Below are 25967 nucleotides of genomic sequence, written 5' to 3' on the forward strand. Positions count from 1 at the left end.
CTTTCAAGATGTTGGATTTTTATGTGTGTGTAATTCTGAAAGGAAGAACATACAGTTTATGGAGTCTAAGCATTTGCTAATTAGTGTCAGGAACTTTCACTTATCACACACTTGTCAAACTTTAATCCTGTTTTAAGAATAAAGAGATGTCTGTCAGGAAAAAAGTGTGATCACTTAGTGTGTCTAGCTTTGTATTTGAATCTTTAAGGGAAAATACCATAACTTGAAGGTGTTGCTCCCAAACATATGGATCTTTAATGCAAATAAACATATTTCCTTCCTAATGTAACAGTATAAAATAAGCCTGCTTAATCCAGTTAAGAGAGTGAGGGGAGTCTTCTCTCCTCTTTATGCCAGCTCCCATTAGTGTTAATGAGAGCCACACGTGGACATTGCAGGGAGAATAGACCTCTGAGTCTTTTGTGAAGGAATAATACAGTGCTATTTTGTTTAAGTTCTTTGAGATGGACACTGTGGTGCCCGCCCAATGCCACACAGCTCTAATCCTGCTGGGCTTCTGCTTTACCTTCACATATGTATTTCTCTCATCTTCTACCCAATAATGAGAGTTTGGAACTTTTGGGAGGCTCTTACTATAACTTCTAGGGTAAATTCTTTGGGTAAGTGATAGGGGTTTTTTTCAATTGAGGAGTGCTCACCTTTGGAATTCACTCCCTTTTAGAGTTTGGTATAATACTAGTGCATTAATAATACTATCACTTGTATTGTGGTAGCACATAAAGGCCCCAACTGGGGATCAAAGCCTATTGTGCTAGGCATTACACAAATTGAGTGACCCATTTTTGTTTTTTTCTTAGTTTTTTGTAATTAATGTACTTCAACTTTGTAAATAAGTTGAGTTGTAATAACAGTAGTGGCTACAGAAATCAATAAAATCTTATTAAAAAAGTAGTCTTCCTGCAAAACTGCCCAGTAATTGCAATCTGCCTTCCACTGCTGATGGTTCTCTGCCCTATGTCTGTTTGAACTAGTCACTTCAGTTTATTGGCAAAGTCTGCTTGCTAGTGATGTCTTTGTGGTGTTTGTGTACAAGAATTGACATCCAGCTCCTAAACTGCGTACAGTGGAAGTGCTGGCTCCATTCTTTAAAATATTAAAAGCTGATCACTCAAAATACAATGCATCCAACTTCATCCTTACTGAAAAGGGCCAGATTCTGCCACTCTACTCAAGTTGAGGCTTGCCTTACTCTGTGACTTTGACAGGGCTTCTTGCTATCTAAGCTACCAGTCAACATGAATAAAAGTGACAGAATCTGTTGCAAAGAATGTATCTTTGCACTAGCACTTACATACTAAAATTGTTTTTATCATTCCATTCAGAACTTCCTTTAATGTTTCTTATTATGTGGCATCTCCATTAGTGGAGGTTTGTAACCATGGTGGCCCATTCTGTTCAACCCTCTGCTAATCTTTGTGGATGAACAATCCTTTTGATCCACCCAGGATATCGCGTTGTCCATCCAGTGTCTTCTTTTTCTGCCTCATGTTCTGCCATCAACTTTCCTTTCCAGTGCCCATAAACTGGCATCACCCACTGAAACTCTTAAAATGTGCCCTGCAAGCTGAATCTTTCATTTCATAAGATCTCTAACTAGCATTTGCTGAGTTCCAGTCATCACCAGTACATTTCATTAGTTATGTAGTCTATCCATGATATTTTCAGAATTATTCTGTAACACCATAATTTGAGGGACTGTAGTTTCTTTATTATTAATTTGTTTGAATGTCCATGTTTCACAGCTGTAATTTAACAGAGACCAAATATATGTTTTTAAAAGTCAAAATTTAACCTTCAGATTTATGTCCCTTCTCATCAAGTGTTTATTCTTCCACTTGCTGTATGGCTGTGGTATTTGTTGGAATTTTGCATGTTTTCCTAGTATCCTTGCATAGGACCATAGCTTTTATCTTGTTCATATTTTTTGCCATATTCATATATAATTTCCACTAACTTCATCAGGCCTTCTGAATTAGCCAGCAGCACTGTGTCCGCTGCATAGCAAATGTTGTTATCCATTTTCCGTTCATCTTTAATGTTTAAAACTAGTAAAACATGAATGTTTTGAAATGCAGGTGAGCTCATGGCTTCTTCAGAGAATGAACAAATGTACCAAATTAATAAAGCTACATATAGTGCATAAATTTAATCTAAACTCCATGCAACAGCCACCCTAAAAATATCCAATGTAGACTTCTTGAAATTGTAAGAGAGAATGCTGCCTAGAAGATCAGACTAATGCACACGAGCCACATTATGGTAAAGTTAAGTAACAGAATGAGTTATTTAGAAAGAATATAACTGTTGATAAAACAAACTCAATTCTATACTGAAGCAGTTACCAAAGTTTGCTCTTGCTTTGTGTGTTCAGCCTTTTATTTATGGTGCCTTAAGAAATCCCAGTAATTCTGTGCTATTTAAAGTGATAGCTACCCCAGGAATAGCTACTTACTCCTATTGCAAAGAGTTGTGCTAAATTGTAGAGGAACGTTCTTCAGAAGTATTGAAGATGCAGTTAATGGGGGATGATACATTTGTCTTAGTTTGTGTTGTTTAAATAAGAATAAGACCCCACCCTCCCCAGTGTAGATGCTGTGTCTATATTTAATAAAGGTGTTTACTGCACTAGGGTGAAAAGGAAAACTGATTTCTAGCACTGGACTATTAATTTCTCTCATGTGTCAAACATTTCCTACTGTTCCCAATACTCTGCTCTATTTTCCTATCCATAATTGATTTGGGGATGTATTCTAATACTATGCTCCTTTGGTTTAGATAGGTTGTTTCGTTTTATTTATTTATTTAAAGGAATTGGTTTCTATTTCCTCATCACTGTCAGTGTCACACTCTACTTCTGTCTCCAGCGCTGCACTAAAATCACTCGATTTTTCTATTAAATTACAGGGAATTTTCTCTGCAGGTCTGAGCAACTCCTTTTTCAGGGTATGCCTGTTGAAGATAGTCGATACGAAGCCTTTGAAAGGTATACTGCTGTGGAAAGGTTGATAATATAAGCAAATTAATAAAAAAAAAAAAGTTGACTGCACATGCATATAAGCATAATTGCAAAGGTTTTAATTGGGTCCCATTCCACTGAGTTAACTAGATTCTTGATTAAACCTGAGTTCCCATGGATTCATTTGGCCAGATCCTCTGCTGTAGCCAAGATAAGCTTGGCACAGTAGCCAACTCCCTGATTCTCTTCTTGGCCCTGATGCAGGTTAGAGCAGCAGACTCCTAAGGAGCTCTCTGACAGCTGTGCTTATTCCAGACCTGGGAGGAACATGGCATAGAAAAAACAGGGTACACCGACTAGGGATTCCCCAGCACATGGGAATGCTCAGCAAAGGAAGTGCAGGTTGTTTCCATTCTGTCCATTGTAAAAGGAGTGGGTGGTGGTGGGTGGAGTGAGAAATCTGCCTCCCTGTTCCTAAAAGGTTCAACAGTGCTGAGCACCTTGCAGGATCAAGCCCAAATTAGAAAGGCAGTGTGTTCTAGTGGAGAAAGCACAGAACTGGGAATCAGAAAATCTGGATTCTTTGATAGCCCTGCTATTAACTGCTATTTGAACTTGGGCAAATCACTTCACTTCTCGTCTGTCGTCTCTGTTTGGATTGTAAGCTCTTTGGGGCGGGGACTCTCTCTCCCTTATGTATTTAAACTAAGTGGGGCATTGATCGCAGCTGGGGCCTCTAGGCACTGCTTTAATACAAATAAATAATACAATGAAGTTTGTTAACAAAGGTATTGTTTAGGGCTGTGCCACAGCCCTAAACTTCAGTTAAGGTATAAACATTCCTACCTTGGCAACACAGTATTTATAGGTTCCCTTGTACACAGTGATTTCAATGGGACTTGCCTTTGTGTAACAGTAACAAGTAGAAAGTTAAATCAAAGCAAAAAACTGGAACTACATTTGATTGAATCTTTCAGTATTGATAAGAGCCAGTACACTGTGCCAGACTGGACCGGCTTCCCCAGGCTGGCGCTTTAAAGGGACCTGGGCTCCATGCAGTGGCCGGAGCCCCGGGCCCTTTAAAGCACCACCTGAGTCCTGCTGCTGGAGCCCTTGGGGTAGTGGTGGCAGGGCTCCAGCCGCGCTTTAAAGGGCCCTGGGCTCCAGCTGCTGTGGGGAGCCCTGGGCCCTTTAAAGCACCCCCTGAGCCTCACTGCCAGAGCCCCGGGGTAGCAGCGGCAGGGTTCCGGCTGTGCTTCAAAGAGCCCGGGGCTCTGGCCGCTGCGGGGAGCCCCAGGCCCTTTAAAGCACCCTTGGGGCTCCCTGCAGCGGCCAGAGCCCCCAGGCCCTTTAAAGCGCCCCCCGAGCCCCGCTGCTGGAGCCCTGGGGTAGCAGCGGCAGGGCTCGGGCACTGATTTAAAGGGCCTGGGGCTCTAGCCGCTGTGAGGAGCCCTGCGGCTTTTAAAGCATCCCCCCCAAACCCCAGGGCTGCCCACAGCAGCCCGAGCTCCCGGGCCCTTTAAAGCACAGCCAGAGCCCTGGGGTAGCGGCGGCAGGGCTACGCTGCCAGAGCCTGGGGCCCTTTAAATCGCCCCTGAGCTCCCAGCTGCACAGGCAGCTGGGAGCCTTGGGGCCTTTAAATCTTGATTTAAAGGGCCAGGGTATTTAAAGGCTATGCCTCTTCCAGTTGAGGCCACGCCCCCTGCACAGGACTCCAGAGTACTGGTAAGTCCTTTAAGTTACTTTCACCCCTGGCTACAGCATATGTCCATTGTCTAGCTTTTGCATCTCGGCCGTTTCCCCTGAATTCAGTTAATTGGTTGGCAGACCCCAGAAGGTTTTGCTAAGTAGTCAGACTTCTCTGTCCGACCAAGCTTCTTTCTGATCAACTCTGGGTCATCCAATGGTTGCATGTCATCTCTTCAGGAGGTAGCCTTCTCCCTCCCTCTTTATAACCTGTTCTACCTTCCCTCCCTCCTCCCCGCTTCTTCTCAGAAGAGGGGATCTAGCAACCCCAGGGGCCCATTGTTTTTAGTAATTTAAAGTTTCAGTAACACTGAGATCACTTCTTTCTGACTGAAATATTTCAGATTGTGTTTTGGGGTTGGGGGAAGGTTTAGGGTTCTTTACTTAGGCCAGCTAGTCCCAACTCTCAACATTTCATTTTACAATCATGTCTTTCTGACCAAGTGGCAGAGACAAAAACTGTGACACTGTGGTCATTTTGTCTGTAAATATATGTGACAAGGTTCCTCCTCTACCTTGGTGGGTCCTGCACTTATTGGTGGATTTGCTTGCCTCAGAGATTCACAGAGCCCTCAGTTTGGCCACTCTTGCTAGTGGCTCAAACCTGCCGTCCACTCAGCTAACCTCATCACAGGCCAGCAGAGGGGAAACAGAGAACAATCCCCGCAGTCTCTGTGTCCCACCTAGTGGGTCGGGGACAGGGCAGATCCCTTTCCAATTTAGACCTTCCCTTCTGGTGTTTCTCACAGACCAGGTCAACTCCTCCTGTGTCCGATCAGGAGTTGGGAGGATGCGGGGGAGCCCGGGCCCACCCTCTACACCGGGTTCCAGCACAGGGCCCTGTGGATAGCAGCTGTCCACAATGTTCCCTGTATCAGCTGCGTGACAGCTACAGCTCCCTGGGCTACTTCCCCATGGCCTTCCCCCCAGCACCTTCTTTATCCTCACTGCAGGATCTTCCTCCGGAAGCCTGATCACACTTGAACTCTTCACGCCTCCCGCAGCACGCTTTCTCACTCCCTGTTCCTGGCGTGCCCCCCTACTAACTGATGGGAGGTCCTTTTTAAACTAGGTGTCTTGATTGGCCGGCCTGCCTGCCATAATTGAATCTAGAAAGTTCTTAATTGGCTCCAGATGTCTTGATTAGCTTGCCTGCCTTAATTGGTTCTAGCAAGTTCCTGATTGCTCTAGGGCAGCCCCTGCTCTGGTCACTCAGGGAACAAAAAAACGGTTCATCTAGTGGCCAATATATTTGCCTTCTACCAGACTCCTGTACCCCACTGGTCTGGGTCTGTCACACATAGGACCACTGTACTTTGATTTTACTATGCCTTCTTTGTGAAAAAATATTAGAATTCAGGTTCACGCCTGAATCTGTGCTATAACTCAGCACAGTATGACTTGAAAAGACTGAGATGCTAAACCAGTTACCCCTAAAAATAACTTCCATGGTTTAGAAAGGAAATGTTGGCAGATCTTTAACACTAGCGACTCTACTGGATATCATATGCCAGTGGGCGGAGAGAAAAAATGTGTATGGCTCTGACAGTCTTTTGGTTGCATAGCAACAATGGAACTGTAGTGGTTAATATTATAATTTATCAGAATACTTTACACCATGGGACTTGGCGGATGTTCAGTTGCATGTGGAAAAATTAACTGTTTACAGTTTTAGGGGTACTTAAATATAATAGCATATCTCTTTAGGGTTTGCAATAGTTCTCCACAAATATATAAAAATAAATAAAACCATAAATCTTTATATTCTAAGACAGAGGCCTGGGAAATTTTAATAAGCCAATATTTTCACATGTTCATATCCTGAATGTGCTCCTGAAATGGCAGTTCCCATTTACCACTTTAAAACTGCTAGTTCTCTGAAGTTTAACTACCTCTCAGTAGGGGACTGAGTTGGGTGGAAAATTTTACAGTATTAAACCAATCTGTGTTTATTTCAGTCTGTTTCAGTGGTGGTGGTGGAGAGGGTCTGCAAACAGCAGGTCTTTAAGTTGGTATAGGGGTGTGATTTAAATTGTTTTTGTCATTGGTCTTAGTGTTGCAGTTTTGTTTAAAATTACATTATTGTACCAGCCTACTTAATCTGTAACCGGTGTCAGATTTTAATCATACCTAATGTTTTGTCTTCAGTCAACCTCCTCTTGAAGATGAATAATGTGTTGTAGGAATGAAAAGGACACTGCAGTTTTTTAAATACAGTTTCCCGATTGATTTGTTTTTCCTGGTTTGTAAAATGCTTATAGGACTTGAAAAGTTACTGTGCAAATAGAAGAGGTCAGCCTGGCCGGAAAAATGCTGACTCTTCCTGAGTAGCTAGTGCTGGGGGAGCCGATATGGAAGCCTTTTCACCTTTGTCATCAGTGAGGTCAGCAAGACTATGCACAGTTCTAGGAATTATTTATCTGTTGCTGCAGTGTTGGGGGTGCGGTGGAGAGTGCGGATGTGCGCGCGCGCAGGGTGTGAGGGGAGCTTGCATACAAGTGGGATGTTGCCCTACACCAGCCACTATTTTTCAAATTAAATTTTAACACTGGATTGATGGATTTTCTTGCCAGATCTCTAGGAAACAATAGAAACGGTGGTGTTAAATTATGATAAATTCCTTGTGCACAGTACTTGCCCATCAAATTGTGAGTATATTTAAGAAACCTAGATTTTCTGATTCCTTGAAGGTTTGACCTTCAGCCTGCTGCATATATCTTTAGTGTGTATGTACAAAATTATCTGGATTTCAATGTCTAATATGGATAGTAAGGCCCTTCTCTTTTACACAGCTGTGTTCTTGTCATTTCAACTAATAGTTTTGCTACTGATCCAAAAATACAATTACATTTCAGTACTAAATAACTCATTGGCCCACTCTGTGTCCCCTTCTTTCCCGTCCTCCTCCCAACTCCAGAGGTAAATTAACAAAAAGAGATTCAAGCCTTAATGGACCACCATGGAAAATTCATGGGTGTTCGTGTACATAGGGTGGCCCGCAAAAGTGTGTGCTAGAATGTTTAAAAACTCTGGACTTTTCAAGAGATGGTAAAGGGAAATGAACTCTGCTCCCACTGAACACCTGTGTTACTGTTCTGTGATTCTCAAGGATCCTGCAATACCTACTTTTGTATGGCTAATGAAATGTCTTCCTGAACACACATTGAACAAGACAGATTCAACTGTGCACTCAACTGATGTAAGATTGTGGTGGAGTTTGCCTTTGGAAAAATGAAAGTGACATTGACTCATGTGACAAGTATCATATCTTGTCTACTGCATTTTGCTTAAGAAAGTTAAGAGGAAGCTTTTCGTGAACAGTGGCATATGCGAGCTGTGCACAACCAAACAGACGTTGCTTGTTATCAGACACATACATGAAAATGGTTTGTTCAGGAAGAAGCAGCACCAATCTATTAGGGGGGGTCAACAAGCATGTGGACAAGGGGGATCCAGTGGATTAGTATATTTAGACTTTCAGAAAGCCTTTGATAAGGTCCCTCACCAAAGGCCCTTAAGCAAAGTAAGCAGTCATGGGATAAGAGGGAAGGTCCTCTCATGGATTGGTAACTGGTTAAAAGATAGGAAACAAAGGGTAGGAATAAAAGGTCAGTTTTCAGAATAGAGAGATGAATAGTGGTGTCCCCCAGGGGTCTGTACTGGGACCAGTCCTGTTCAACATATTCCTAAATGATCTGGAAAAACGGGTAAACAGTGAGATGGCAAAATTTGTAGGTGATACAAAACTACTCAAGATGGTTAAGTCCAAAGCATGAAGAGTTACAAAGGGATCTCACAAAACTGGGTGGCCGGGCAACAATGTGACTGATGTAAGTCAGTGTTGATAAATGCAAAGTAATGCACATTGGAAAACATCATCCCCACTACAGTTCTCTGCAAACATCCACTCAATGTGCAGCAGCAGTCAAAAAAACAAACAAATGTGGGGAACCATTAAGAATGATTGGGGTGTGGAACAGCTTCCATATGAGGAGAGATTAATAAGACTGAGACTTTTCAGCTTGGAAAAGAGACTTCTAAGGGGGAATATGATACAGGTCTATAAAATCATGACTGGTGTGGAGAAAGTAAATAAGGAAGTGTTATTTACTCCTTCAGATAACACAAGAACTAGGGGTCATCCAATGAAATTAAGAGGCAGCAGGTTTAAAACAAACAAACAAAAACAGTATTTCACAAAATGCACAGTCAACCTGTGAAACTCTTTGGCAGAAGATGTTGTGAAGGCAAAGACTATAACAAGGTTCAAAAAAGAACTGGATTAATTCATGGAGGATAGGTCCATTAATGGCTATTAGCCTCTGTTTGCCAGAAGCTGAGAATGAGTGAGTGGGGATGGATCACTTGATGATCACCTGTTCTGTTCATTCCCTCTGAAGCACCTGGAATTGGCCACTGTCGGAAGACAGGATACTGGGCTAGACGGACCATTCATCTGACCCAGTGTGGCCGCTCTTATGCGATGTTTTTAAGTGGTGTGCTGCACAAATTAGAGGTGTTGTACATGCAGACTTTGAACTGTTGGTGGGGTACTGAATCTGAGGCAGTAAAGGGAATGATATTGTAATTTTCAGTTTGTCACTGAATGTTGTGATGCTGGGTTTTTTATGTATTAAAATATCCTTTAGTAATTATACAATTATCTTCGTATGGTGAGTAAGTTTATGGGGGACTGAATTATTGTGGTATTAGGCTTTTCAGAAGATGCATTTGTACTCTGGATAGTTTTACAGTGCCCTAATGCTCGTGGAGAGGGAGTTTATGCTGGATAGTATCTCTGATGTGCAGAATATACAAAGTCTTTGTTTTCAAGAATAAATGTTACACATACAAAGATAGCAGCAGAAGTGGTCATGGTTTGTGTTTTCCCATTCTATCCGCCCTTTGAGGCATTTACATAAATTTCGCCAGAAAGTAGAACATTAAATACTAAGGAAAACTATGTACATAAATAACACTGGTAAAATGATTGTATGCAGTGTTGTTGTAGTGTTGGTCCTAGGATATTAGAGAGATGAGGTGAGTGAGAACCAAATTCTGTTGGTGAGAGGGACAAGCTTCTGAGCTCACACAGAGGTCTTCTTCGGGTCACTGGTAAAATGATGATACATAAATATCCTTTGAGAGTACAATAAATATACGCTGTTGCATCTAGTTTGATATTATGCTTAGCAGAACTTTTTCATTTGGGCCAGGATTTCTGTTCTGGGATTAATTTTTCTTCCAGATCTGAACCTCAGTTGCAGTACTGTAATTGTGTGTTGGAGAGACAGCCAACTCTCCATTTTCACTGTAACTTTTCAGATGGACAAAGAATGTATATGCATCCTACATTATAAAATGAATTCCTTTGGTTTATGCTTTATGCTAATAGCCTGATTTAAAGGTGGAGAATCCACTCTAACGAAACTGTCACTAAATAGTAGATTTACTTCTCCATCTAGAATCTTGGGTTCTTGAACAGTACTTTAATATATTATAGGATACTTTCCCACTTTCTCCATCTCTTCGACGTTTTGCAGGCCTGTAAATCAAAGGGGTCAAATGTGCAATTGGTGCACCACTTCTGATTTGTAAATAAGACACATCGTGTTGCCTGCACTAAATCAGGATTTTCCAGCCTTTTACAGTACCACCCGCAGCATTACATACTGCACATGGTTCTTCTGAACAGAATGCTGGCTAGCAGAACTTTGGCCAGAGTATGCAACAGCTAGCTTCTGATTTCTGGGTATATTAAAAAGGCTTTCCAAGGACTCATTGAGATTTCATTCTACAACTCCAGTAATAAGAAGGCAGACTGAGTAGCTCCTCTCTTGGCTGATGACAAAGAGCCCATTCTGTATATATATTTAATTGCTCCCATTAATTTTATGGTAGCAGCTTTTTGTTTTTAATTTTTACTGGTATTGCATGCTGTGGGTGTCATGTTGGCTGTTTGTTGTGTGTCAGTCCCTTCTGCAGTCAGATATTTTTGCCACTAACTGTGCAGATTCTGACTCATGAGATCCATCTCAATCAATATTTCATTTATGCCATGTCCTTATTCTACATCAGTGCAACAAGGTATTTTAGATATTCTGTGCTTGTTTATAATGCTGTCTCTTTTTCCTTCAGATACTGTCTGCTTTAGTGACTATAGAAGAAAATTTCTTTCTGTTCTAGATTGGCAGGATATACAGTCGGTACATCACTTTCAGGGATTGAAAATTATAATGATGATGAATCCTGGACTAGTGCCAAAAACAAGATTTCTAGATGGAAGTAATAAGAGGCCCAATATTATTATAAGGTCTGATATATTGAGAAACATCAGAATTAGAAACAAATGAAAGTCTTCTTTTTAGCATCTTGCTTTATTTCACTTGAATTTTGAAATGATTTTCATGATTACTGTCATGAAAATATATGGAGCTATAAACCAAAGCTTGGAGAATTCCATAATCTAAAAGCTGTGTAAAGCATTTTGTGAAACTCCACTGGTTAGATGGAGACCGTTAAAATCATATGGAGAAAAAAAGATTGTTACTTAGGTGTTTTATTGGAGAGGCTTTTCTTGTCCAGCAAGCTTTTAAAGGCACTGATTTTGGACTGTCAGTCAGAAAATCCTTAATCCCTGTTCATTTCTCTTATGCATGGAAGAGAAGTTAGACTCTTCTATTGTGGTTTTCTTTTAAATTTCAGTTTTCTCTCCATCATGAGCACCCTGTGTAGGGAATGACTATACCTTAGGTCTCTCTACATGTGTTATCTGCAGCCTTTTAGTTTTCCTTTCTGAAATGTAGACCGGGATTCTTTAGTACTGGGATTATAGGAAGGAAGGTGGACCTTAGCTTTGGTGTTGCAATTCATCAGGTTGATAAATCCTAACATACTCTTCAGCACGGAGCTTTCTGAAGGTGGTTTCTAATGTCAGTAGATACACTGCAGCTGCAAAAGTTGTAAGCCAGGGGAGGGTGTTCTGAGTGTCACAGGAAGCCCTTTTGGTCAGTAGTTTATATACAAAAAGAAATATAATGGTTATTTCTCTCATTTGGAGCAAGCATTTATATTATATCCCATATTGGGAGGAGATTTACACACCTTTTGGCAGGGGATAAGAAAGTGAGAGATACTTTCAGTTAGGCTTATCAGGAATAGAGGATGAAAAGAGGGCTTACTGCCTTTATTAGTCTGTAACTGCTACAAACGTGCAGTATTCATGTATTCTATGATTCTATAGAATACATGAATACTGCACGTTTGTAGCAGTTACAGACTATCAGAGTTGGAAGGGAGCTCAGGAGGTCATATAGTGTCCAACCCCCTGATCAAAGCAGGACCAATCCCCAATTAAATCATCCCAGCCAGGCCTTAAAAACTTCTAAGGAAGGAGATTCCACCACCTCCCAAGGTAACGCATTCCAGTGTTTCACCACCCTCCTAGTGAAAAAGTTTTTCCTAATATCCAACCTAAACCTCCCCCACTGCAACTTGAGACCATTACTCCTTGTTCTGTCATCCACTACCACTGAGAACAGTCTAGAGCCATCCTCTTTGGAACCCCCTTTCAAGTAGTTGAAAGCAGCTATCAAATCCCCCCTCATTCTTCTCTTCCATAGACTAAACAATCCCAGTTCCCTCAGCCTCTCTTCATAAGTCATGTGTTCCAGTCCCTTAATCATTTTTGTTGCCCTCCGCTGGACGCTTTCCAATTTTTCCACATCCTTCTTGTAGTGTGGGGCCCAAAATTGAACACAGTACTCCAGATGAGGCCTCACCAGTGTCGAATAGAGGGGAACGATCACGTCCCTCAATCTGCTGGCAATGCCCATACATATACATCCCAAAATGCCATTGGCGGCCTTGGCAACAAGGGCATACTGTTGACTCATATCCAGCTTCTCGTCCACTGTAACCCCTAGGTCCTTTTCTGCACAACTGCTGCCTAGCCGTTCAGTCCCTAGTTTGTAGCTGTGTATGGGATTCTTCCATCCTAAGTGCAGGACTCTGCACTTGTCCTTGTTGAACCTCATCAGATTTCTTTTGGCCCAATGCTCTAATTTGTCTAGGTCCCTCTGTATCCTATCCCTACCCTCCAGCGTATCTACCTCTCCTCCCAGTTTAGCGTCATCTGCAAACTTGCTCAGGGTGCAATCCAGACCATCCTCTAGATCATTAATGAAGATATTGAACAAAACTGGCCCCAGGACCGACCCCTGGAGCACTCCACTTGATACCGGCTGCCAACTAGACATGGAGCCATTGATCACTAACCGTTGAGCCCAACAATCTAGCCAGTTTTCTAACCACCTTATCGTCCATTCATCCAGCCCATACTTCTTTAACTTACTGGCAAGAATACTGTGGGAGACGGTGTCAAAAGTCTTGCTAAAGTCAAGGAACATATAGACTATTTACATTCTTTCTCCCCATGCATGATGTAAGGCAGCTTGCTTGTGAGTAGGAGAGCTTTTCCAGTATGCCTTCCTTTTGCATTGTGGGTATAGTTTAAGCATTATTTATGCAATTGGTAACGGTTCTTTGGTTTATTGATATGTCTTGTGTCATAAATATAAAGGGAAGGGTAAACCCCTTTGAAATCCCTCCTGGCCAGGGGAAAGCTCCTCTCACCTGTAAAGGGTTAAGAAGCTAAAGGTAACCTCGCTGGCACCTGACCAAAATGACCAATGAGGAGACAAGATACTTTCAAAAACTGGGAGGAGGGAGAGAAACAAAGGGTCTGTGTCTGTCTATATGCTGGTCTTTACCGGAGATGGACCAGGAATGGAGTCTTAGAACTTTTAGTAAGTAATCTAGCTAGGTATGTGTTAGATTATGATTTCTTTAAATGGCTGAGAAAAAAATTGTGCTGAATAGAATAACTATTTCTGTCTATGTATCTTTTTTGTAACTTAAGGTTTTGCCTAGAGGGGTTCTCTATGTTTTTGAATCTAATTACCCTGTAAGATATCTACCATCCTGATTTTACAGGGGGGATTTCTTTATTTCTATTTACTTCTATTTTTTATTAAAAGTCTTCTTGTAAAAAACTGAATGCTTTTTCATTGTTCTTAGATCCAAGGGTTTGGGTCTGTGGTCACCTATGCAAATTGGTGAGGCTTTTTATCCAACATTTCCCAGGAAAGGGGGGGTGCAAGTGTTGGGAGGATTGTTCATTGTTCTTAAGATCCAAGGGTCTGGGTCTGTAGTCACCTAGGCAAATTGGTGAGGCTTTTTACCAAACCTTGTCCAGGAAGTCGGGTGCAAGGTTTTGGGAAGTATTTTGGGGGGAAGGACGCGTCCAAACAGCTCTTCCCCAGTAACCAGTATTAGTTTGGTGGTGGTAGCGGCCAGTCCAAGGACAACGGGTGGAATATTTTGTACCTTGGGGAAGTTTTGACCTAAGCTGGTAAAGATAAGCTTAGGAGGTTTTTCATGCAGGTCCCCACATCTGTACCCTAGAGTTCAGAGTGGGGGAGGAACCTTGACATCTTGTATGGTTCTTTCCCCAAAAAAGATTATTTATGCAGAAAGTTATAATGCTGAAATATGTATGTTTGATATATTAGAATACTGTGTGATTTGATGCCTTAAGATGTCAGAGGTGAAAGTTTGCATTCTAGCACAGTTAATAATTTGTAACCAACTTATTTTCTCTACTCTGTCTCTTTAAAATGTTCAGTGAGTGACCTGAGGTTCTTTCTGTAGCTCATATTCTTGGTCCACAATAATAAGTAATTCCAAGAAAAGTGTTAGTCAAGAAAAATACATAATTAAGTGTATAGTCTATTCATTTTATATAGTATTCATGCCTGAGGGCCTCTGAGCAATTAATTGAAATGTATGCATCTGTAGTTTTAAGAGAATTAATATGATGTCTGGCTAGTATTAGAATGATTGTTATTAAAGTCAGCAGATGCTATACAGAGTGGAAGTTGAGAGAACATAGTGTTTAACTTAACTCCACACTGGTAGCTGAGAATAATGGCATTTTCTCCTAAATTTATAATAAGGAGAGATCTTTCATAACCGTTAGCAAATATTGAATTTTTAATGGCTTCTTGTATGTGTCATTTACTGTCTGTAAACAAAACTGGGTGAAGTCAGAAAAATGAAACAGAAACAAATGTTGGGATTCTGAAAGGTCCCTAAGGACTCAGATGTCCAACTCTGAGTGGAGGCTTAACTACCTCAGTCTCCCTTGGCAAATCTGAGGCAAAGTTGGATCTTTCAAGGGAGATGGATGAGAGTGATAAAGATTGTGTGCACAGTAAAATAGTCACCTAGTAAATTACTTTCTCTCAATATTTTGGTACTTCGTGCTTCCAGACCTGTTTAGAATCTGCATGTGCTAGAGACTCATAAAAATGAATTATAATTACACTGAGCTTTATCAAACATCAAAAAATGAAGTTTATTGGTTTTTGTTTATCCATGTTAGTTTTCAGAGCATTATAATATTCTGTGTACCCTCCTCTATATATGAACTCTGATTGGTTTTTTAGGGAAATGTCTTTATTTGTAATCTTTTCTGTCAGGAATTTACTGCACAGTAATTGACACACGTGGTTTCAATGGGGATGACTCATGAATCAGCTTTCACCAAATACGGGCTCCGCAATCTGGCCCTAAACCTGTGTATAATGTGTAACTTTATTCTGAGATGTTAGTCAATTTGAATTCTTACCTTTTTCCTGTAGAAAAGGTGTAGAAATGTTTCAGGATTTAGCTACTGTAGGACCCTTTACTATTACCTAGCTTGAATACAGTATTAGACATCCACTACCATTTCACTTATTTATACATCAAATTTTCAGATCTTAGGTGGATGTTATACAAAAAAAAAATCAACAAAACCATTAAAATTTTTTTCCATGTAATCTATGTTAAAAGCAAGCATTATCTTCTGTGTTATCATGGGAAAGTCTATAAAACTGCAGGAACATGAAAGAGCAGTTAAAATTTTAAACCAAACTGGTGAATATGTCTGTCAGTCAGTGTTCGAGTTAGAAACCTACTAAGAATTACTGAACCTTTAGCAGGGCAACAAATTTAGTCGACAGACCTTATAATATGTTGCCATTTAAATGTTTGGTTGTCTTTAACTGTTCTGAACAAATATCTTCTGCTTCCAACAATTTTTCTCAGAAGTACCTCGTTAATATTAGATATACTTACTTGCTATTCCCTTTCTCCTTTGCAGTTTCCCATTTTGTTTCCTGAGCTTCTCAATGTATGCCGTTCTGTTAAGGGCACACAGGAGCCTAGAAGAAGCTTGAAACATGAGGGCAGTAAGGGAAGAAAAAACACATGCAATATAATTCACCCAAGTATATAGAGAATTACTCCTGAGGGTGTTCTGCACCAAAAAGATTAAAAATTCTGAGCACAATATTTTAAAATTCTGCAAAATCCTGCAAGTTTTATTTATCAATAAGTAAATGCAGAGGCTCCAGCACAGCAGTGGGGAGCACAGGCCACTGGCAGCACGAAGATGGGAGATCACCTTTCAGCACCCCCGGCCCTGGGAAATGGACTCAGTGGGGAGGCTGCACTTGACCCTGACACAGCACAAGGCCTGGGACTGGCCGAGAAACACCCTGGGGCCCTGCCCTTCTGTGCCGGGTGCACCAGTTGTAGGGCAAGCAGGCTCAACTAGGCAAATTCCAAATGTGAAGGGGCTTAGTGTGTGTGTGTGTGGGGGGGGCGGCGGAGATCCAGGTGTGGGTTGAGAGGATTCTGTGTGGGACAATGTGGGTGCAGGCAGCTTGGGGGGGGATCTATTTGTGGGGGGATCTGGATGCACAGAGTCTTGTTGTGGGGGGGGGGTTCCAGGTGCAGGAGCAATAGGACTCTGCAGGGGCTTCCAGGTGAAGGTGGTTGGGGCTCAGTGGGAGGGGTCTGGGTGTGGGGGTCTCAGCGGGGGAATATAGATGCTGGGGGAGTGTGGTTTGTTGGGGTGGGGGTCTGGATGCAACTAGTTGGGGGTCAGTGGTGTGGGGGTCTGGATGTGGGGACTTGGGGGTTCAGGGGGTGGGGGTTTGAGTGCAGGGAGCTCAATGGGGGGTGGTCTTCGTGCAGGGATGGGCAGTCTGGAGGCAGGGGGTCTGGGTGCAGGGGGCTCCAGATGCAGGTTGAGGTTCAGTGGGGTAGGGTTCGGGTATGGAGTGCTTCTGGATGTATGGGGTGAGGTTTGGCAGGAGTGTCTGGGTATGGGAGGTCCAGATGCATGGGGGCTGGGGTGGGGATGGAGGAGCAACTCCCCATACAGTGACCCCTCCACCCGCAGCTGAGGAGTGATGGGGGCAGAATTAGGGTAGGATACTGAGCTTCCTATAACTGAGGGAGGTTTCTGGGAGTGGGTCTGACACAGCCCCAGCCACTCTTTGTAGGGAAAGAGGGAAGTCCCATACTCTCCTGCCTCCGGCCCAGCTGGGACTAGCAGTTGATCTTGGCTCAGGGTAGGAGCCACTGGCTGGAGTGTCCCCAGCCCCACAGTGATTTACCTTTCTGTCAGCTGCTCCGGGTTCCTGAAACGATGTACCTGTGCTACCAGGGAGTGGTGTGCGATTGTTCTTGCAGCTTTCCTTTGCTTCTCTGTCAAAAAGGCATTTTTCTGTGGGGAAGCAAAGAAATATGTGGGGGACGTGAATTCTGCACATGCTCAGTGGCGCAGATTTCACCCAGGAGTAAAGAACATACCTTTTAGCCTTACTGAATGGAAAACAACACTATCTGCTTCATCACAAATAGGCTCCAACTTACCGGTGTTTAGCTGACCATTTTCTGTGATACTTTTCTGGCTGTACATGGGTGCATTTTGAAATCAACATATATCAGCTATATATTCTTGAAAAAGGTTAGGGTCCTGTAAAATGAAAAATCACTCAGTCATGTAGTTCAAAAAAGTACTTATTTGACACATGCTTAATATTTGTAAGTTAATGCACACACTAGAAATACAATGCTTTCTAGACTTGTCTCTTTAACTGAGAACTGCTTGCTGAAAAAGGAAAATATTAGAGTACCTCAGGGGTTCTGAGTATTGATTCACAAATAAGTTTGCCAGAAAGAAATTATAGGCATGTGAAAGAAATGGCATATATAGAATGGTTTTGTTCATTTCTCCAGCCCTAACACTTTCTTTCTATTTGCTGTGGAAACTTTATTATCAAAGATTATTCTTGTTTTTCTGTCAGGGAGGTTTGTTTAGAGTATTTGTGATACAAAAGATCCCCTCCTACTGCATCCCATGACATTTTTACTACTGAGCTATCGCGTAAATATCTGTGGGACTACATGGTGTGCTGGTAAGATTGCCATATACTGTAGTTATAGCTCCATAGTGCTTGCTCTTAATACAGCTGCAACAATCCTCATGAACTCTACATAGTCTTGTGCAGAAAATGGTACAAGGTGATCGACAGTCTCTGTACACTGATTACATAAGTGTTTTATTTTAACATGCAATATGAGAACATGATTAGATTTATATAGCAAACACCAAGCGGAAAAACAATTGAGCTAGCAGAAGTGGGGAGAAAAGTAAGAAGAGTACTTTGTACTTGTAAACTGCTTTGAAAGAACTACCCTAAAGGTGGTGATATCATTTTACAGCTGGTCAAACGCAGGAAAAGAGAGGAGAATTGACTTGCCCAAGGTTACAGAGCTAGTGAGTGGTGGCAGAGAACAGAACCCAGAAGTCTTAATTCAGCCCCCAAGAACGTGAAGCTACAAATATGGTATTATAGTGACTAAAACACATGGTTAGCCGGGTTAAGAGGAAATACCCTGGGCTTGTATGAAATTGCTGCAGAAGTGTCTGACGTAGGACAGGAGAAGAACATTCCATATTACTACATTTGAAAAATTAATACATTCTTCATGACTGTAGACTTACCCACAGCGTGGGCTGAAGGTGTAACAACTCATGACCTTAATCTACTGCATACAGCAAGGAAAGTAATTGCTATCATAATGTTATTGGATAGGCTGTGGAGACACTTGAATAAAGTGGAGCAGGAAGCTGTTCGGTTTCGTACTACCTATGTGCTGAGCTGTGTGTGTTTACTGGAGACTAAAAACAGACATTTCACTCGGTATCTAGGAATGGTACATTGAAATAGTTGAAAATTTAGAGCAACTGTACAGCCTTTTTCAAACTCCTATCACGAGGTAAAAGTGATTGTATCTCATATTACTTTGTTCAGCATTATCGCAGACCACTTCACAGGTCACAGTTTATGAAATTGAGACACTGGTGCATGTGAGCATGAAGTCCTAAGGAGCTGGGCTATGCAGGTCTTGCTGCTGTTCTTGCGATTATGTTGATATTAATGTAAACAGATGTGGCTGGCTGAAGTAAAGCTCTGAAGCTGGCTCAGCAATGACCCCTCCCCCCCCAAGGTTAGATGGGAGTGACAGACAGTTTGTTGTGACTAGGAATGAAGAAAAGGCGAACTATTTGCCTGTGGAAGTCTAGGAAGAGATTGATGGCTTTGGTGGAAAGTGTCTGACAAATTATGGAAACCTTGTTTGGTAGGAGTTATGGGATATTAGAATGTGGTATGACGCTAGTTTGTAGATGCTGCGGCTTTATGGCGAGAGAGCTGGTTGTTAACATGTATGAGTGATTTGGGGGTGTTCTGTGCAAGGGCAGCAGCTGTAGGGAAACCAACTTCAATATGGAAGTAGAGAGAGTGGTTATTGTGCAGCCTCATTTTGTAGAGCGAAAACAGTCCTATGTAATATGTAGGTGGGGGATTCTCCTCAGCAGAGGAAAAACAGACCAATATAGAACCAAATCCATGCTCCCTCCACAAAATAGAAAATAGCAGACAGCAGGTGAATGCTTGGGTGATGAAACAGAAGATTAGAAGATGAAGTACGACAGTGGCATTTATCTGAAGAAATCTGAATGCTGTGGAGTGGAGATTCCTAAACTGAAGTCCATGGAACATTTGCTGGTAGTCTTTAGAGAGCCAGCTGGTCACATGCTGCTCGCTCTCCCCTTCTTATTTCTGGCTGCTAAATTGTGTTCAGATAGATCAAAGTATGTAGGACTTTTTTGTAGCAGGGGAATTAAGCAATCTCAATCAGCAGGCTCATGAGAGGAGGGGAAGTGTCCATAATGCAGTGTAAGGTGAGGCTCACATTCTGGGAAAAGTATGGGAAGCCCTGTCCTAATGTCCTGTGAATCGTTCTCTCAAGAGTTTAATAACGGGTTGGAACTAAGAGCTGGGGACAGTGCTGACCTCCTCTGAACTAGCTGCAGTTGGGTTTTTGATTAGAATTGTTAACAGCTGGGTTTTTTAAATAAATAAGACCTATATAAATAAGATACATTCCTCTGGGTATCCCATTTTGTCTAGTCTCATCTCTGTCTGGTTCTTTGATCTAAATTCCCAGGGGAGAGAGTTTTTTTATTTGTCTTGTAAAGTACTAAGCACACTGTCAGTGCCAAGCAAATAATAAATAACTTACTGTCCTCTGTTTAGTGCAGCTGCTCTCCATTTCCCTGCCCGTTTTGCATTTTAGCAGTTTGTATATTCTGTGGAAGGAGAAAGATAGCTAAGTCGAGCATGAAATAGTACGCTTCCCACTCAGCTACTCACTTTTGCTTAGCTTGTCCATTGTTTCCCCCATACTGATATCTTCCATTCTGTGTGTTATGACTGACTCCATACCCCACCCTTCTTTGGGACATGGGGCTTACCCACACTAGATGCTGAAATTGGTGTCTGAGACTCCCCATCCCCACTAGTCACTTATACATGTGCCACTAAAGCTCTCCAGGCTTCTGCTTTTACCCCTTTAAAGACAATGTAGCAGGACCGCAAACAGCACAGGCTTAACAAAGGAATTTTTTTAGCCACAGAAACTTTATTCTTAAAGCACTGAGAGTTACAGATCTATGAAAATAAAAGTATTGAGATGTACTTTCCCCTTGCACACTTGGATGACCCTCTGCAGATTTTTAACACCAAACTGCTTGCCCATGGAAGGATAGCAATCTGGAGTTACAAGGTTCCAGAAAGTGATTGTCACCCATCTCTCAGTTGTCCAAGCAGCTCCCATTTGTGTCTGCACTGCAAAACGGGGGTGAGCTTGGCGCACAACTCCAGGAATGTGGCTTTCCACATCTGAATGTTCTGCAGTCACTGCTGGTGATCCCTGATTTGCATCATGATCTGGTCCCACCATTTGCTGCTTTTTTTCATCGACCCAGGACCACCACTCAGCTGTGCACAGCTAGTCAGTAAATACATGAAGAAGCTGATCAGTTTCATCCCCCAACCTCTGTATTCCCAGTGCATGACTGGCCACTGTGGGGTAGCTGTGGCTCTGCAAACACGCAAGAGTCAGATGCCTTGTCCTCAAAATAGACGAGAGCTCCACTGGTCTGTGTGGCATCCATGTCTTTCGTGATCAGATGGCAGAGAGAGTAAAACTAGTGCAGAAAGAATAGATTATGGGATGGAGCAGAGAGAATTGAGAGAGTTTGGGGTCAAATTCTCACAGTCCCTCACAAGAGTGGTTGTATCCCACAGTACGCTGCAAAAACTTCCTACAAGGTTGTGTGACAGCTGATGGTTCTGGTGTACACTGGGATGCCTACCCCTGGCGCAACACATCTTGTGTGTTGATACAGCCTGATGCTGTGAGGACATACAGCACTAGCAAAGGCAGCCAAATGTGAACACACTCTGCCAAAGTAGCTATGTTGGCAGCAATATACCAGCAGAACTTTTGCTGGTAAAATTTTCCAGTATAGACAAGTCCTAACAGGCAGAAAATCATACAGGTATCCTCCTCAAGGATTATATACTGAAGCAAATGGCATGAAACTGAACACTACCCTAGATAGAAAATGTGATTGATTGTTGGTCGTTTGGGATAATGAATGCAAGAAGGAGCCAACATGTCTGTACATGATACATAATTTCTGGCTTCAGTGGATGACTCAGTGCCACTGGGAAACAGAGGGCACCAGAGTGCTTTACTTTGGAGTAGGATGTTATAGCTGTGATTTTACATCTGTCTGCTGCAAATTCAGGATATCAGCAACATCAGATATGACCCATTTCTCTTCCCCCCCAAAAAAAGAGGATTGATTCCTTCATATTTGTCACATATCTATTAGTAATACAACCTGCTAGCTTCACTAGACAGTTATTTGAAAATGAAAGGTGAGAGATACAATGCAGAAAGCCAAGGTTATTCAGTTATGTCTATTACTACCCTTTGAGTGCATTCCATTGTAGCTACGCTTTAATCTGATTTACTTTTTATCAAACACCTTCTAATATCTGGTGTTATGCAACTACTACTACTGGGAAACTGTTCCACCCTTAAATCTGCTGGGGGAATTCTCAGCTGCCTAGATTATATCCCCATTATGTAGCTCGGGTGGTGCAAAGGGACAAAACTGGAGCAGAGAATCTAGCCTAGTGCATTTATCAAATGCACAGTTTGCTGAATAATGAGGAGTTGTGACTGCCATATGACTGAACAAATGATAGGCACAGTTAAGGTTAAGATTCTGATTCCCGCCTCCACCTTGGAGAAAATGTTTGTTTGTGTTTGCTTGTTTAGAATCATAGAATATCAGGGTTGGAAGGGACCCCTGAAGGTCATCTAGTCCAACCCCCTGCTCGAAGCAGGACCAATTCCCAGTTAAATCATCCCAGCCAGAGCTTTGTCAAGCCTGACCTTAAAAACCTCTAAGGAAGGAGATTCTACCACCTCCCTAGGTAACGCACTCCAGTGTTTCACCACCCTCTTAGTGAAAAAGTTTTTCCTAATATCCAATCTAAAACCTCCCCCACTGCAACTTGAGACCATTACTCCTCGTTCTGTCATCTGCTACCATTGAGAACAGTCTAGAGCCATCCTCTTTGGAACCCCCTTTCAGGTAGTTGAAAGCAGCTATCAAATCCCCCCTCATTCTTCTCTTCTGCAGGCTAAACAATCCCAGCTCCCTCAGCCTCTCCTCATAAGTCATGTGTTCTAGACCCCTAATCATTTTTGTTGCCCTCCGCTGGACGCTTTCCAATTTTTCCACATCCTTCTTGTAGTGTGGGGCCCAAAACTGGACACAGTACTCCAGATGAGGTCTCACCAATGTCGAATAGAGGGGAACGATCACGTCCCTCGATCTGCTGGCTATGCCCCTACTTATACATCCCAAAATGCCATTGGCCTTCTTGGCAACAAGGGCACACTGCTGACTCATATCCAGCTTCTCGTCCACTGTAACCCCTAGGTCCTTTTCCGCAGAACTGCTGCCTAGCCATTCGGTCCCTAGTCTGTAGCGGTGCATTGGATTCTTCCATCCTAAATGCAGGACCCTGCACTTATCCTTATTGAACCTCATCAGATTTCTTTTGGCCCAATCCTCCAATTTGTCTAGGTCCTTCTGTATCCTATCCCTCCCCTCCAGCGTATCTACCACTCCTCCCAGTTTAGTTTTTACCATCCAAGAAAAAGAGATGGGAGGCAATGAAGTAGGAAGCTTCAGTTATGAATGTGTCTGCTTTTTCCATCCCAAATATTGTTTTATTACCTTGGGGTTTTTTATTTTACAGCATTACCAAATACATAGTCCTAGCAAATTGAGGAAATGTAAAAACAAAGCAAATATTTAAATGTACTAAATCCAGTGTTGTGACTTCAGCTGAAAAATAACCAGGATATCTGGTAGTTTTATACAAATGTTTATAGGAACTCAGAGAAGTGCTTACATTCATTTTCAGTAAGACTTTTTTTACGCTCCTTCTGCTTTCCATAAAACACCATTCAGAGTACCTCAAAACACTAACTTTAAGGTGGGTACCTGTAGCAAGCCAATCAAATGTTAAAAGAATCCTTTGGTGTCCTTTAGTATCCAGAATAACATTCAGTTTATACTGTATAGCTTATATAGTCTTGGGCAAGTTACTTCACCTCCCTGTGCCTTAGTTTTCCACATCCAAAAATTGGGATAATTATACTTTTTTATAAAGCGCTTTGAGAACTATGGATGAAAAATGTTTTATAAGAGATTATTATTATTTATTATTTACTACAAGCACAAACTGTTAAAATACATTATTAAGGTTGCAAAGTCAAGCTCTCAGAAGTTAGGAAATGCCAGAGTTAAGGTTGCCCATGCAACCATAATTCAGCCCTGTTGTATGCATGCATTGTGCTTTATGATAGCCTTTAATTACATGATCACATACTATTTTTCCTGCCTTATTCAGTGCACTGGATGGACGGTGCTTGCTTAATGAGCAGCTAGTCAATATTCGATTGTTCAATGTGTGACCCTAGGTCTTAGTTACTGCGCGCTATTCAAACCCTGTTCGGAACACAGAATTATTCATTTCCTCACGGGCTTTACTATGAGGCTCAGCACTAGAATATCTGAATGCTTCCCCAAACACTGATGAATTTATTTTCACAACATTCCTGAGACAGACACACACAGCATAAAAAACTGCAGCCTGAAGGGTTAAAGTTTGGCAAAGTTATAAGCAACTGAAAACAGAGCCATATAAAGGGAATTTTCAGGCAACCTTAATAATGGGTGGGGCCGCCAGCCCAGCCTGTTGTTATATTGCATTCATTATATAGCACAGCTTCCAAGGATGTCCATGAGAATCTTCTGCCACAAAAAGGGCACAAACCAATTTCTGTGTATGGCTCACACGCAAGTGCATCTTGGGATGTGTTGATTTTTACAGTTTTTATTACGGCCATTGGCTAGTTCTATATTGATTTCTGTAATGCAAACATGAGACGTGTGGATATTATTCTTTTAATGAGAGTGATCCAAAGGCACACAGTTGGGTTTGCATTTCTACTGCTGCTTTTCTCTTCATGGTGACTGTGTTCTTGACTGTTCTGCAAACAGTTATAAAACTCCTTTCCCCTCTTGTCTAATTACTTATACGTAGTACATTTTAAAATTTTCTGCGGGGACAGTTGACTACACTACAACTCCTATAGAAGTGAACCAATGTGCCATTCATCTTCGTAAAAGTTTTGTCCTATAAAACTGTTTTCCCTGCTTTTGTCAGTGCACTGTACTATTTTTATATTGGTATTTGCTTAGCATGCTCAAAAAGTAATCTGCATGCTTATTGGTTTTTTGTTCAGCAGCTAATTGTCCAAGTGACAGAATTCAATTGTCTGGGTATTGATAATGGCAGGGAGAGCCTTTTACTTCTACTTGCTGGTTCAAATCCTACACAGACTTTTGGTAACTGACAATCATAACCATCATCTGGCTTTTGGTTGGCCCGTGTGAAATGAGTTAGGTGGCCTTAATCCAGCTCCTACCGGAGAAGTGTCCACAACGCCACCGCCACCCCCAGAACACTCAGTGTTAGGTGCGGATTGGCAACTTTGGCAGTCCCTTGAGAGAGGTCAAGTACTAAATGGTCACGGAGACTGAATTATCCTTCTACTCCAAGGGATGGCCCCTCCACATCAGCTGGTGTCATCTCAGTGAAGCGATGGCAAGAAACTGTTCCTGCTGCTCGCTGTGCTCACAGTTCTGTGGCTAGATAGAGCTTGGGGCTCCAGAGCTGTCACTCGACACCTTTCACTGACTTGGTGGTATGCTGCTGAATAATTTCTCACTCTAAGGAGCATCCATATCACTTTCCTCCTAAGGCACCTGCTCCCCTCCCTCACTTTAACAAGACAAAACACTCATCTATGCTTTAGGGCACTTTCTGCACTGATAGAGGGAGGAACAAGATGAGTCTCTAAGTCTCTTGTTTCTAATTTCTGTGATCAAATGTTGTAGGAACAATAAATGACACACATGACTAGGAAACGGTATTCTCACTACTTTTATGGCTTCCAATTGAGAATTAACCACATGTGACATTCTCTTCCAATGCACTTGGAGGTTAGACATAATGTCACAATGCAGATGTAAATGTCAGTGTGTAATGACTTCTGACACTGTGAGTTCGTGCAGAAATGAGAAGAAGAAAAAGTGGTTGAAATGACTTGTTGAGGATCACTTGGAAATGTCATTTTACATCAGACTCTATTGCTATGTTTCACATAGTTACAAATGACACTTCAAATGAAAATGACAGTTTGTTTTTAATGACATATGGAACTAGAGTCTAAAGGCTGAAGAAAACTCACTGCTGTGTGATGCTGTGTACTGTTCATTTTCTCTCCCTCAGAGGATTGTTAGCTTTACATGTTCTTGTGGATTTATAACAAAAAAGTTAAA

At 42.0% G+C, this 25967-nt stretch overlaps 1 protein-coding gene across 4 annotated transcripts in view; it reads left to right on the forward strand.

Annotated features, from left to right (window-relative positions):
• KIAA1671 (KIAA1671 ortholog) overlaps positions 1 to 25967 on the forward strand; it is a 168409-nt gene that overhangs the window by 110662 nt on the left and 31780 nt on the right. Inside the window, exon 1 of one of the 4 annotated variants that reach the window (XM_073313251.1) lies at positions 7139 to 7371. The exons of the other annotated variants lie outside the window; for them this stretch is intronic. Coding sequence (XP_073169352.1) covers positions 7333 to 7371 — 39 coding nt within the window. The 5' untranslated portion in view covers positions 7139 to 7332. Of the gene's footprint in view, positions 1 to 7138; positions 7372 to 25967 lie in introns of those variants that run through there. 4 annotated transcript variants of the gene reach the window in all.

This window comes from Lepidochelys kempii, chromosome 15, assembly GCF_965140265.1.
Source record: "Lepidochelys kempii isolate rLepKem1 chromosome 15, rLepKem1.hap2, whole genome shotgun sequence".
In the NCBI taxonomy this organism is placed as follows: Eukaryota; Metazoa; Chordata; order Testudines; family Cheloniidae; genus Lepidochelys; species Lepidochelys kempii.